Source organism: Miniopterus schreibersii (genome assembly GCF_964146895.1).
Source record: "Miniopterus schreibersii genome assembly, chromosome: 19".
NCBI classification, from domain to species: Eukaryota; Metazoa; Chordata; class Mammalia; order Chiroptera; family Miniopteridae; genus Miniopterus; species Miniopterus schreibersii.
Window position 1 is genome coordinate 8,236,665 of NC_138119.1, and position 13,674 is coordinate 8,250,338.

Sequence of the window (13,674 nt, forward strand, 5' to 3'; positions counted from 1 at the left end):
CTCTTTGAGGGGCAAACCTCGGAGAGATACAGACTGTCCAACAGCAGAGAAAACCTGATAAAAATTCCCTTGTTCTTTGTACTAGAAAGTAATTTTAGCATCACACTCTGTCCATCTGGACATCATTAATATTGTCAGCCACTCCCTTCAGTAGCCTTTAATGTCTAAATAATTACTCCCTGTGGCCATAATCCGACATGATGTCACTCCCCTCCTGATTTGCATTTCATAGATAACAGACAGCTTGGGAATTACAGGAGGCTTTGTGAGCTGTTCTGAAAGCTAACACTTACTCCCACGATCACCTCAATCACATCATGTCCCCTCCTCTAAATCTGTCACCAAACTGCACAGCCTTCCCCCACTCAATTACCCCTTTCCTTCTGTCACACCGTCACCGGTTCTGTGTATACCGTGCTCAACATCCTGATGGATAACTGGGAACAAAGTTGACTAATCAGCACGTTTCGATGCTTTGCATAGTGCGGACTTCCTTGACTGAATGTCGACTTTTCATTCCTGGTTGTGATAACCACGCCCCCGATGTATTAATCATGTTTCCGCTCTGTACTCTCCCTTCTTTGCAGACACACAGCCACCGCCCTGGGCAAGCGTGATGTCTGGGCCCAGGTCTCTTCACTGGGTCTCCTCGTGGGTGTCCTCCAGGTCACTGCTTTGTACCCTCTTCCTTGTCACACATACACGGACAAGCAGAAATACTTTTCATGGAGCCAGGTTGAGAGCAAGGCCAAGAACAGGCATTCTTTCTTTTGGAACATTGACTTGCTTTTCTTTTTCTGTCTCTTCACATATGCTTTTTTCCTTTAATTCCTCCTTTTCTTCCCCCGTCGCCACTCAATCCCCCTTCTAAACTCTTGGCTCCCCACTCCCCAAGTTTCTTTTTCTCCATGTCTACGTTTGGCCTTTGTCTACACAATGCGGAGCATCTGGGTATATGGTAAAAACGTGCCGTCAAATACCCAGATGTTTGGAAACATCTGGGCCTTTTGGCACCCAGCAGCAACAGCAGCTGGAGAATGGAATTAATTTTTCACTTTTCAGTCATCACTTGACATGGGATGGACAGAGCCTTCCCAGGCACAGCCGAAGCCCAGCCCATTATCTGCCAGCGATCCTTTCTTCCCCTCACACGGGGAATTATCTCTGTCAATCATTTGATTGTCGGAGAGAAGGGGAAGAAGCTGTTTGTGTCTTCCCAGCCCCTCCGCAGTGATGGCTCTATGCCTCAGTTCTTCCCTTATTGAAAGAGCTAGTGGGAACTGACAATCCCTTTAACCTGCGCGCCCGGCGGTGGGAGGAGCGAGCGTGCGAGGCGCTGTTTCTCCCACACGAGTCTGGGGAACTCACAGGCCCCGCTTCTTACCAGCGCTGAGGGCTGGGGGGGGGGGGGGTTCTTTTCCTCCTTCCCTCCTGTATTCTTTACATCATTCTGTTTACGAGAAAAAGCCCAGTGCTGGCAAGCCGTGATTCCTGTGCCCTGTGTCCCACAAAGGGCTGGCTATCTGTATTTTTCTCGGTGGCTCAGAATAACACTGCTGGGCCCCACGGGGCGCTGGGCAGAAGGGCCATCCCTAGAGGCCGCCCCAGCCATCAAGGGTTCACGGTTATCTCGGATTATATGCGGCAGCCTCAAAGTCACTTCCCAGCGTTAATGAAGCTGCAGGGCATCACCGCAAACTCTCTCCCCGAAGGACAAATCCAGGCGGAGGTGCAGTGGCTACAATCCCGGCGGGGCATCTGTGTCTACATGTGCAAATTGTGTGGCTTAATTAAAGAGAGAGAGGGAGAGAGAGTGTGCGTGTGTGTGTGTGTGTGTGTGTGTGTGTGTGTGCGCGCACATGCAAGCTGTTAGACCCAAAGATGAAGGGAGTGGATGTGTTGGATGTTTCAGGTTTCGGTAGATTTCGTGGAATAGAGACACAGCCCCCAAGTCAGTGCAGTCAGAAAATATATCCGTCAATTTAGTGAAAACCAATTCCGGCGTGAGTGTTCGCTGGCGCCGCATAGACGCGGCCTAAGTGGCTGCGGGGTCAAGGCAGGTCAGCAAAGAGCCCGGGGTCCTGGGCCACGTGGTGCCCCCCCAGCTGTGTCACCCCGCTGCGCCTGCACTGAGGCTGCTGTCCAGTGTCTCAGGCCCCCAGCCCCTGCAGGATGCGGCTCTCCCTTCCCCCGCCCTCCTTCCCGCCCCCTCCCTCCCTCCACCCCTCCACCTTCTCCCTAGAGGAGGTGACAGACGGGCCTGTAATTTGGTTCCATTCGCTCGACTGGAGCAACACCTGCCCCCCTCCCCTGGGACGCGAGGGTCTCATCCCTAACCATACAAGGAGCCAAAGACAGATCCGGGCCCACATGCAAATAGGATGGGGACAGGGAGAGGGACAGCCTGCCGCCCTCTCCCATCCGCCCACAGGCCAGGAGAATCAAATCCTCCTTGCGTCCAAACTACTAAAAATCACCCAAACTTTAATTAGGTTTTCAGACTTTTAAAAAAATTAATAATTAGCTATCGTCATAATATCTCCTCCCACTCACACCACGTGACAATAGAAAACAGTGTCTGGCATTAAGCAGCATTGATAAGAAAGTTGGGAAACGGGGCTAGGTGTAAGGGACAGTGACACGAGCTATGCAGGAGTGTGTGCAGCGGCCCTAGGCCAGTGGCATCGGTCACACCGGCAACACAATAGGCTGGAACTCCTGGGTCGCCCGTTTTCTCAGTGTCAGGCATTCTGCCCACGCAGCCTCTCTCCTAAGCAGACTCGTTTCTTTTTACGTTTAGACTTATACAAAGGGCACTAAACACTAAGCCTTTCTGAGCAATTCCCAGAGTCTCAATGTGGTCGGGGTCCCCCTGCCAGAGGCACTCATTCTGGAGCAGTGAGTCATGACGTCATCAGCACAGAGCCATAGCCAGACACGGACCACACCCCATATCCACGCCTCAGTCATGGTGCCCCTTCTTGGTGATGTTTTGGTCTCAACATGAGAGGACACGTCCACGGGCTGGGCCAATATCTAGTCCAGACCCAGGCAGCTTCAAAGAGAAAATTTGTTCTTTCAGTTCCTGTAGTTTTTTGGTTTTGTTTTTCAAGAGAAACTTTGTATTTTTTCCCTTTTCTTCAAAGTATAAGCTTTTTAATTTTATAGCCCTTCATCTGCATTTTCCCATTCAAATCCTTACTAGTGGTGTGACCTTGGGAGTGTCACTTAACTTCTCTGTGTCTTGGTGTCTTCCCTGTAACTTAGAGGTCCTGCCTCATTGAGCTGTGTGGGACCGAGTGAGTTAATAATGGACAGTGCCCGGGACGGGGTAAGTGCTACATCTGGGCAGTTGTTTTTGCTGATATTGTTACTAGTCTAGTCACTAGGCTACAACGCAGGGCAGACAGTGTGGGGTCTACGTGTGGATTGGTGTCAAAGGCTCCTAGGCGGCTCTGTCTGTCGCTGACACGGTGTGAGACTGTGGGTGAGCCACTCAAAGTGCAAGGGGCCTGCGGGGCTCACAGAGGTTGCATAAGTGACAGATCTGTCACTGAAAGGACCACACTAGGGGCACTTGTTACTGTTCTTGATGATCTTCAGGCCTCCATAGGTGCTGCTGCCAGTGGGCACCCCTCGGTCCTCACTCCTGGGTCCCCAGAGCTTCCTGCCCCGTGTTACCTCCCCACCCCAGTTCCTGACCAGTAGCTAAGAGAATCCATCTCTTTTTTTGTTTTCAAATCTTTAAAATCTGCATAAGCTGGGCTCTGGCAGTGTGGCCGCTCTGTCATGTTCCAGTGGCCCCTGGTCTCCCTCCTACTTTACCCCGGGCTGTGGTTAGTCAGTTGGCCACCACTAGCCACCCTGGAACACACACGGCGCCCTGGACTGCGGGCTGGCCTCCTGTGCGGGAGCGCGGTTCCCAGGCGCATCCAGCCATGGCGAGGTGGCGGAGGGTGGCGGAGGGTGGCCACAGGGCGGCTCTTGTCCAACACGCGTTAGAGAAAGTGCCTAAGGTAAGGACGGGGAGGGGAGGGTGAGATGTAAAGTGGAAGGAAGGGAAGCAGAGAGGAAAAAGGCCACGGGGAAAGCTGGGTGGGGCGGGCTGTGAAGTTCCCCGCAAGGTGTAGGTGCTCACTGATGACACTCAGGAAATACTGCATTTGCTTCACTCTAACACTGGTATTTTAGTTACAGTAAAGAAGAAGAAGTAAGTCCTTTATCTTTTAGAGAGACTTACTGATTATTTATGGGCGAAGATGTGATGTTTGGACTTGTTTCAAATAGGCCACAGAGGTAGTGGGATAGCGAGGACAGGAGTGTAAATGAAATGTCGGGGCTATTAGAACTTGGTGTGCTTGTCCCTTAGCTTTTGAAGGTGTTCCTAAATTTTCCGTATTTTTTTTTAAAGTAGCTGCTCAGCCCTGACCAGGTGGCTCAGTTGGTGGGAGTGTTGTCCCGTACACGAAAAGGTTGCAGGTTCAACCCCCGTCAGGGTGCGTATGGGAGGCAACTGTTAAGTGTTTCTCACATGAATGCTTCTCTCTCTCTCAAAATCAATAAACATATATTAAAAATAAAAAAGAAAGTAATAATAATAAAGGAGTGGGCATCTCCAGGGAAGCAAGGAAATGGGAATTGGCAGGAGCATTTAGCCTCAGGGGGGAGAGAAGCTAAAATGATGCTAGGAGGTGTCTGGGACAAGGTGCTGAAAGATGTCTGTGCCCAGAAGAACTTGAGTTTTATTATTTATCTGCGATGAGGAGTCAGGAAGAGTTTTCAGGCAGGGGTGACATGCTAGCTTTCAAAAATGGCTCTTGGGGCAGCGTGAGAACCAGCCTCCACGTGCTGAGGAGTGTGGGTGGGGGAGACTTCAGCGCCAGGCCCACCCATGTGCTGGTGAGTAGTCACGCTGTGGACAGTGTCAGATTAGCCCCACCTCCCTCAGGAGGGGCCACCACTAGCCTGCAGTGTCTTCCTGACCCTTCAGCCCCAAGCTGAGGCACACACTTGACCTGGCGAGCAGAGCACAGGCTCAGTCCCCTCCTTGGCATGTCCTTTGGACTGGGTGGCTGGTACACTGCAGAGCCCGCACGCCTTTGTCATTGCCCAAGCTGACGCCTCCGTAAGCACATGGGTGGAGAGATGGGGTGCAGAGGCCAAGGGAGGGAATGTGCATGGTGCAGCTGCCCTCGAGGGGAGCAAAGGAAAAGGGGCGAGTATAATAGGTAAGGGCAGGCACTTTGATAAACCCACAGACATGGCTTCCTGACCCCGGGCAAGTTATAAATTTCTCTCAGCCTTAAGTTCCTTGTATGTTAAGTGGAGACGAAAGAACCTACCTCATTGGATTGTTGTGAGAATCCAGTGAGATAATGCATGCAAAGGACTTACCTCAGTGAGCATATAGTACACACTCATACATGTCAGCTCTTAATATTTCTGCTACTGCCAATAATAAAGGAGATAGTCCTTTGGAAAAGGGTATTCACTATACATGCACTCAAGCTGGTGTCCCCTCCTCCTTAGTTCCCACCACCCCATGCCTCAGTGGGTGGAAGACCAGTATCTGGGGGGACTGGATAAGTCACAGCATTACAGACGTCAGCTCTGTCTACTTACCAGATCATAGCAGTCTGGTGACACCTGCTCATGGGGCAAGGCCACTGGAGGAAGCCCCCAGAACAGGGTTCATGTGGGAAGCAGGTGTTCCCTGCCCAGTCCTCCACCTCAGTGCACCCTCATTTCTTTCTAGACCCACTTGCCCTGCCCTCAGCCTGCTTCCCTTCCTGACCCATCCCACCACCCACACTCTCAGCTTCTGCCCCTCCCCTGTCCTCTCCTTCCAAGGAAAGGGGTTTTGCCAAGGACTTTTGCCCCTTTCCCCCGGATGTCTCCAAACAGTGACAGAAGCCAGGTGGACCTCTGGGCATAGAGATTTCCGGCACAGGTGGCCTTGTCAGCTGGGCCGGGTGGGGCTAGATTTCCTGGGAGGCAGTAATGCCCTGGCCAGTTGTTGAACAGCTGGCAGCAGAGAGAAGGGGAGCTCGACAGCAGAAGGAACTGTGGTCCTGGGTCTGCCTGGGGAGAGGGCAAGCTGGGGGTGAAGGACCAGGCTGCTGCCAGTGGGGAGCCATCGGCACAGGGTGTTTCGGTGGCATGAGCACAGGACAGGTTAACAGGTGGCAGCAACTGTGGAGGCAGCTGGGTAGGTCTATCTATCTAACAGCTCTCTCTAAAATACCCCCACCAGCACCTGCCGCTCTCATTCTCTGTCTACCCTGCTTTATTTTTCTTCACAGCATTTAGCAATACCTGAAATTAACTAGTTTGTTTATTTGTTGTCAGTCTACTCTGATCCTCCAGTAGGTTTTGTCTCATTCAGGGCTCTATTTTTAGCATCTCAAACAATGCCTGGCACACAGTAGGTCCTTAATAAGTATTTGTTGAAGGTAAGACTGAAGGATCACCATTATCATTATTCAAAGAAGCATTGTGACTCCCTTACTATGGCTGGATAGCCACTGAGCCCATGCCTTGTACCAGGGTGAGTCAGTCACCCTCTGGTCTAGCAGAGTGCCACAGTGCTGCCTGTCTCTTTGGAGGGTGCTCAACAGCTTTGGATTTGAAATGACACTGCCAAGATCCTCTCCTGGGATCACATGGGCTGTGCAGCTGGGAAGGGATTTTGGTCTTTGCCTATATCTGCCCTATGTCCAACTCCGAGGGCGAGGACCTTCGTCTAGGGAGATGAGTTAATAGGCTCCTCCTAGAGTAAGTGGCAGAACTGTGTTAGTTGGAAGTTGGGCTCATAAACCAGGAAAGGGAGACCCCCAGAAGGTCTCCAGAAGTTAGGCGTTGACTTCATTGCTTTGGCATTGGAGCAAGGCCGATTCTTCCGTCCCATAGTAGAGAAGTGCGATGAGGACTGGGAGTAGCCATCTCGCCCCAGTCCTAGAGCAGGGAAGACCTGCACTCAGTCCCCAGGCAGCACGTGTCTGCAGGCTGGCATAACCCGCCACAGCTGCAGTGGCCAGGACTCAGCCCAGATACAGGGCCAAAGAAGGGACTGTTCTTTTTCAGGTCGTGGGTGAGGACATGAAAGAAGAGAGTGAAGCCTCCCTTGCTAGGTTTCTGTGAACCTGACCATAAGGTACCTGGGTGCCAAGTGAAAAACTCACAATCCCACATATTTTGTAGGCATAGCACCAAGCATCCACATAATTGCATTTCTCCTCTGCAACCAGAGATTTGGTGTGATATAGACACATAGTTCATAATATTCTATATATGTGTGTATATATATGTATATACATATAGCTTTAAGTTACTCATGTTTTCTGCTTATAGAAAGAATATTTCACATTTTTATACTAACTATAAGCTTCTGTAGGTGACATTCTCATATCTCAAGTTAGCCCAGGGCTAAATATTTTTTCTTGTTTGCAGGTGTCATGTCTAGGACCTCTGTCTTGGTTAGATGCTTGAGTGCACAGTGGTACTATCAGCTTGTTCTTAATGAGTGCCATGAGAGCTGGGAGTCATCATATCAGGGGCCATCTTCTCACACAGCTGTGTGACCTAGTGCAGGGACTTATACTCCCTGGGCCTCAGTTTCCCCACTCTAATTCGAAGAGGTTGGGTTAGTTTACTAAGTTTCCTTTTAGAGCAAAATAATCTATGATTCAAGTAATATTGTCATATGAGCACTAATTTTTTTCCCCATTGAGAGAAACATGATCTCTGTCACCATCCTCCAGGGGGGTCTATTTATAGACTGGTTAGTGTTCAAGTTTAGGAAGAGCATCAGATATCTCAGTGCATAAATACGTTAAGGTTTTGTTTTGTTTTCTAGTTCCTTCCTGAGGAGTTGAGTCCATTAAGATATTTCATGCTCAGCCAGCACGTTCATTATTTTTTTTGACAATATGCTTAAAATAAAGGAGAGGCCTTTATTCGATACCTTTATTTATATGCAAAACAGCGCACCATTCATGAGATATGAAAAACTTGTCAGATAGAAACCAGATTATATCTATTTTCACTACAAAATATTGCATTATATAAAGCAACAGAGACACAAAAAAACCCTGAAAAAGACTAAAATCTTTGGATAGCAGATGTGGTTTCTTTTTTTTTTTTTTCTTTTTTCCTTTGTCTTTAAAATACACTCCTTGTTTTAAGAGTTTCACAGCTGAGAACATGAAACATTTTCAGGTTATAGACTTTTCTTTTTGGTTGTCACAGAGGAAAGTAGTTTCTGAATTCTTTTTTTTTTTTTTAGGAAAATAACTTAATTTCCTAAAATCATCCCACGTACAAACATCACACACACGCACACAGAAAAGCTACTCTCCTTATAAACAGTTTGTAAAGTACTTTTCAGACATAACTACAGATAAGAATAACAACACTTACTTTTTTAAAAAACTATAGTAGTCAAGTGTCAGTGCTGCTGATCTCACAACGAAAGGACCTTTCAACAACAAACATCTTAATATATAAAATATGTTTAGAAACAGGGAGAAGTGGGACATTTGTTATGCAAGTGCAATATACTTAGAGCCAAAAGAAAGACCACAGTATAATCTCAACAAACACGTAGAAAGTTAGACGCAATTATTCCACAGGAAAAAGTGTAAACACTTGACTATAAATAAATTGGCACAGAGTATCCAAAGTAAAATTATCACCACTCTGAAAAATAAATGTCTTGGAAAAAATACTCTACTCCTTCTAACATAAATAAAAATAGGTTGTCTTTTTCTAAACTGCACCTATGGGTCCACATGTTTAAGGTCACAAATAGATGTTTTTGGATATATAAAGGGGCACTTCGCCTGAAAAAGCAGTCAGATATTAAGTTTCCCGTTTAAATATGTATTTTCCCCCATCTACGTTAGTGTTGTGCGCCAGGGTTCAATTCTCACCAAGCTCAGGTCTCCCCACAATGTGTCTGTTTGTTCTCAGTGTATCTTTTTGACCTGACCAAATAGGCAGGTTTGTCGGTTGCATTTGGATTCTAACCTAATCTGTCCTTTCACGTCGGAACGGAAAGTTTCCTGTTCCACCTTAATGTGTCTAAAATCTCTACCCTGGACGCGATTCCCTCCCTCCCTCTCCGAAAGTTTGGTCCATTAGAAAAATCCAGATCGTCTATAAAGTTATGAGCCTGTACTCCGAGCTTCTGCCCTCATTTTTTTTCCCCAAAACTTGAAGATTCGTGGGAGATAAACAAACTAAGGAGAACTTCAGGTCTCCAGTGAGCTAAATGTAACCACCCTGAAAGGGATCCTAACTCGGGGCGGGGCGGCCTGGGGGCGGCTCATCGCCAGCGCCTCCCGGGGGTCCGCCGGCCTGCAAAACACCCCCTGCAAGCCCCACGGCTCACCAGACACCCCACCTTCCAGAGTCGGAAACCTCCTGGTCTCCCTTCCGATCGGAGAGCACGCAAACCGTCCATAACTTCTTCCCGGGGCGCAAGCCTCCCGCTGAGCCGCCGCCTGCCCCGCCAGCCCCGCGGCCCCCGGCGCGCGCGCCCCTACACGTCCAGGACGTGGTTGAGATAGGAGATGTAGCAGATGGCCAGCCGCAGGATCTCGATCTTGGACAGCTTCTTGTCCGGCGGCAGCGTGGGCAGCAGTTTGCGGAGCTCGGCGAAGGCCAAGTTGAAGGCCTCCACGCGGATGCGCTCGCGGGTGGCGTGGGCCGAGCGGTACTTGGCCGTGGCGCGCCGGCGGCGGCGCTTCTCCTCGCGGCTCAGCGGCTGCTGGTGCGGGTAGAGCGCGGCGCGGCCCCCGCCCTTGCCGTCGCCCTCCGCCTCCTCCACCGGCTCCAGGTCCGACACGTTGCCCAGCACCTTGGCGTCCGCGCCGCCCAGCGACTCCGGATCCGAATGCGCCGAGCTGGGGTGGTCCGAGTCGGCGGCCTGGTCCGGACTCAGCATCATTTTGGAGGCTGGGGGTAGGGGGTGGGGTGGGGGGGAGTTAGAAAAATCAATCAATAAAAGGAATCAGTCTTTTGATCGGAGCGGGAGCGGGGGAGGGCCTACCCCACAGGGCCTCGGTGCGCCCCGGCCTCCTCCCTGCCGGGCCGGCGCGCCCGGCCGAGCTGGCCCCGCGGGGAAGGCGCATCTCGCCCCGGCCAGGCCGCGTCCTGGACCCGACACTCGGCCTGCAGGAGGCCCAGCCCGGCCCGTGGGCCTGGCCCGGGGGACGACCGCCGGCCCGCGAGGCCTGAGTTTTGTGCCACCTCCGGCCATAGACCAACTCTGTGCCATTCTGCCTCCCTCACTTCGTCTCCGTCGACAAATAATTCCGAAGGACGAACGCATCTGGGTTTTACGGGGCGGGGGGCAGGGATCCCGCCCGCGGGGCTCGCGCTGTTCTGGGGCGCGGCGGGGGAGGGGAGCGCGGGGGCTGGAGAGGAGCCGGGACCCCGCGCACAGTCCGGACCCGGAGCAGGCGGCCCGGAGCGCGAAGGCGTCCTGGTCCCCTCCCCCGTCCCCCCGCCCCCCCAGCTTCCCCGAAATCATAAAGAAATGGCTAAACAAACGTGGAGGCTTCTTGCAACCCAACCGTTACTCTTACGCCCTCGCAGGCTCCCGAAGCACCATCTGTCACGCAGACAGCCACACACATCGGGGACCCAGGGACGCGGCGACGGCGGGATAAGACAATGCGCGCGGCAGTCTGCCGGCCCCTCCGGGAGAAGGCCGGGGCCGGCCGGGGCGCTGCGAGGAGAGGCTGGGGAGCGGGGGGAAGGCAGGGCCCGCGGCCGGAGGAGGTGGGCCCCGCGCGGGATGCGTGGGCCGGAGCTGCACCTCTGCCCGCAAAGTTTGGGCGCTGGAGGGGCCGGAGTGGAGGGCACGCGGCGCTCCCGGGGGCCTGGCCGACGGCCCAGCGGGTCCGTCCCCGGCTTTCCTCTAACGCCGGGACGGTCGGCGGGCCCGGCTCCGCCCGGAGCCTGGAGGGCGGCCCGACCGCGCGCCCCGGGGAAGGCAGAGGCCCCGGGCTCCCGCTCCGGGGGAATTCGAGCGTCCGGGCGGGGCCGGCACCTGCGGGGACGGGGCGCGCCGAGCGCGGCCGCCGGGAGCGCGGCCCCAGCTGCGGGCCTGCGGCCCCTCGGGTGCCGCCCGAGCGACTTGGCCGCGGGAGAAACCCGCGTGGGCGCGGGAGGAGGGTTTGCTTCCAGGGAGACAAAAGCGGGGACGCGCCATCCGCTCCCGGCACCGCACCGGCTTAGGAGCGAGTCTGGCTCCAGGGCGGCTTTCATTTCCCTGCAACACGTCCTCTAAGGCAGAATGAAACAAACGCTCCCGGTGAATTGCATGTGGCTCCCGACGGGCTTTCCACGGATGCGTTTGTCGGGAGAGCAACCTGCATCCACACACCGGCGTGAAAGCGCGTAAATAGAGAAGCCAGTCGTGGAAAACCAGAATGAGCCCCTGCACAGTTGCAGTTCAGGTAAAAAGTTCCTGGGCTGCCCTCCAAGCATGTTCAATTCTCCTCCATATATCTTTTTTTTTTTTTAAATATTTGTAAATAACAGGTCGTGTGTGCATTTTAATTTTTTAACAATGAACCGAAATGCATCTGCCAAGGCAATATGAACAATCTAACTTAGTTCCAAGCTGGACAAAAAAAATTACTTAAAGGAGCCTTACCTTGTAAAAGCCTTTTCGATAATCTTTTTTCCAATCTTTTAGAGTTAAGATTCCAGGGAACAGGGGGGAGAGGAATTCCGAAATAGATTAAAAGCAGAAAATATTTATTACATTCAAATATGAAAAAGCAGCTGTCATCTCGCCGGTGCCCACAGTGAGGAGGACCGATAATCTCTCAAGAGGTGGATGGTATCAGTGATTGTTTACTTAGCTGATGGATCAAAAAACGCCCTTTCTCCTTTTAATGGTTCTCAAACATTTCAGAAAATTCGTTGATTTCCCCCCCCCCCAAAAAAAGGACAGGACGTGTTGAAAAGTCTGGTGCCTGTTTTCCTCTTCTAGGTCTCTACAAATAACAAAAGAGATGCAGAGATAAACACGGTCTCATCAAAGGGCCGATCCCTCCACTTTCTAAATGCGGAGGAATCAATAAGAAAGGTGGTTAAGGTAAGATCCCGCTCCTGGAGGATTCCTCTTCCTTCCCTTAAGAGGGCCGAGCAGAAACTGGCGAGTGCAAGGCAGAGATGCGATCTTGCTCAGAAGTGATTTTTTTTTTTTTTTGAGATAAGGCTTTGTTCAGCTGATGTCTCCCCAGTTCCCAGGAACACAATACTGTAACTCGGGGGCTAAGCTGTCTTCCTCTTACCTCCTTTACTTGTATGTTGTATAAACAGACACCTATTTCCAGTTTCAAAGTCTTTCAAGGCTTGGTTACATCTCCCACCCCCACCCCCTCCTTTCTTTACCTTGCAGCAAAATATACATAGTCAGTGGCTTGGAGATGCTTGGAGAAAGGTTGGTGAAAAGTGACCGTCTCCCGGAGGAACAGTTGACTGGGAAGCGGAGAGAGACAGGAGAGGGTGGCAGAGCCCGAGCAAAGAGGCAGAGATGCGCGTGGCTTCTTGGCTCTCCTGGTGCCAATTGATTCAGCCTGGAGATGGTGGAAGAGATAAAGGCTTAAGAAAGGGGATGGCATTTTTTCCCCCCCCTAAATTGATATTTAATGGGAAATCCTATTGGACAGAAACCTGGACATGAGTCACTTAATTGGACTTGACATCTGTCACAGCGTTGGAGTTTTCACAGCCCAAATATTTTAGCAGATCAGATTCCCGCTGAATCGGGGCCATAAAATATAACAGTTGAAAGCAGCCCATGATAGAAGCCTCAGCCTCTGAGCAGAATCTGTAGCCACCATCAGACTGTCCTCTTCAGATTACTTGATGCAAATAAACAACCTAATGACTATGGAAAAATTCTCCTGGCATATTACAAACCCAGGATCTTCCCTTAATGTGTAGGAAAATATTTGTGTCCAGAACATGGAAACCTGCATTTTATACGGTACTACAATAAACATATTCAGATATGCACTAGCTACCCCCCTTTTTAGGGATCATTTCTATTTTAAAAGACACTTCAACAAGGCTTGATTACGCATACTCATGTTTGAGAGAGAGCCTGCCACGGCACCAATTTTTCAATATATGATAAAAACCTTTCAATAGCTTGTCATTGGTGGAGCTGGGAACAGAACCCGGGCATTATACTTGCAGGGGTGACTATATGAGACCATCGGACTTTCTGGATGTGTTTGTTTTGCTCTTCACACATTCGTTCATTCACCTTAAAATACGACATCCCACGTGTGTTGATTACTGCGGCCCGTTCTTGCTTATTTTAACCGGCAACTATTTCGCCGCATGGCAGTGCGTTAGAGCAGGATGTAAACACGCACAAACCACCAGTGTGTCCCCCTTTTGCCTTACACGGCCCTGTGCCTCTGAATTTAAATGCCTTATAACAAAAGGGAAAATCTAGTCCAATTATTTTGCTACTTTAGAGCGATACTGTTAGCCACCATCAATTACATATTATTTGCAATTATTTTAGCTTTTTTGGTAGTGCAAGCAAGAAAGAAATAAAGAATATTGTAACCACACTTCCTCCCCAATCCCTGGAGGGACATTTGTGGAGAGAGGAGTCCTCACTTCTCCTCCCTGATCAAT

The 13,674-nt window shown here is 51.0% G+C and overlaps 1 protein-coding gene across 1 annotated transcript; it reads right to left on the reverse strand.

The window, feature by feature from the left end:
* Positions 1-9,541: 9,541 nt before the first annotated feature.
* NHLH2 (nescient helix-loop-helix 2) lies at positions 9,542-9,949 on the reverse strand (the record flags this gene model as incomplete). The annotated part of the gene is made up of 1 exon (XM_081121229.1): positions 9,542-9,949. The coding sequence occupies one exon, from the start codon at positions 9,947-9,949 to the stop codon at positions 9,542-9,544; it is 408 nt and encodes a 135-aa protein (XP_080977355.1).
* Positions 9,950-13,674: the final 3,725 nt, after the last annotated feature.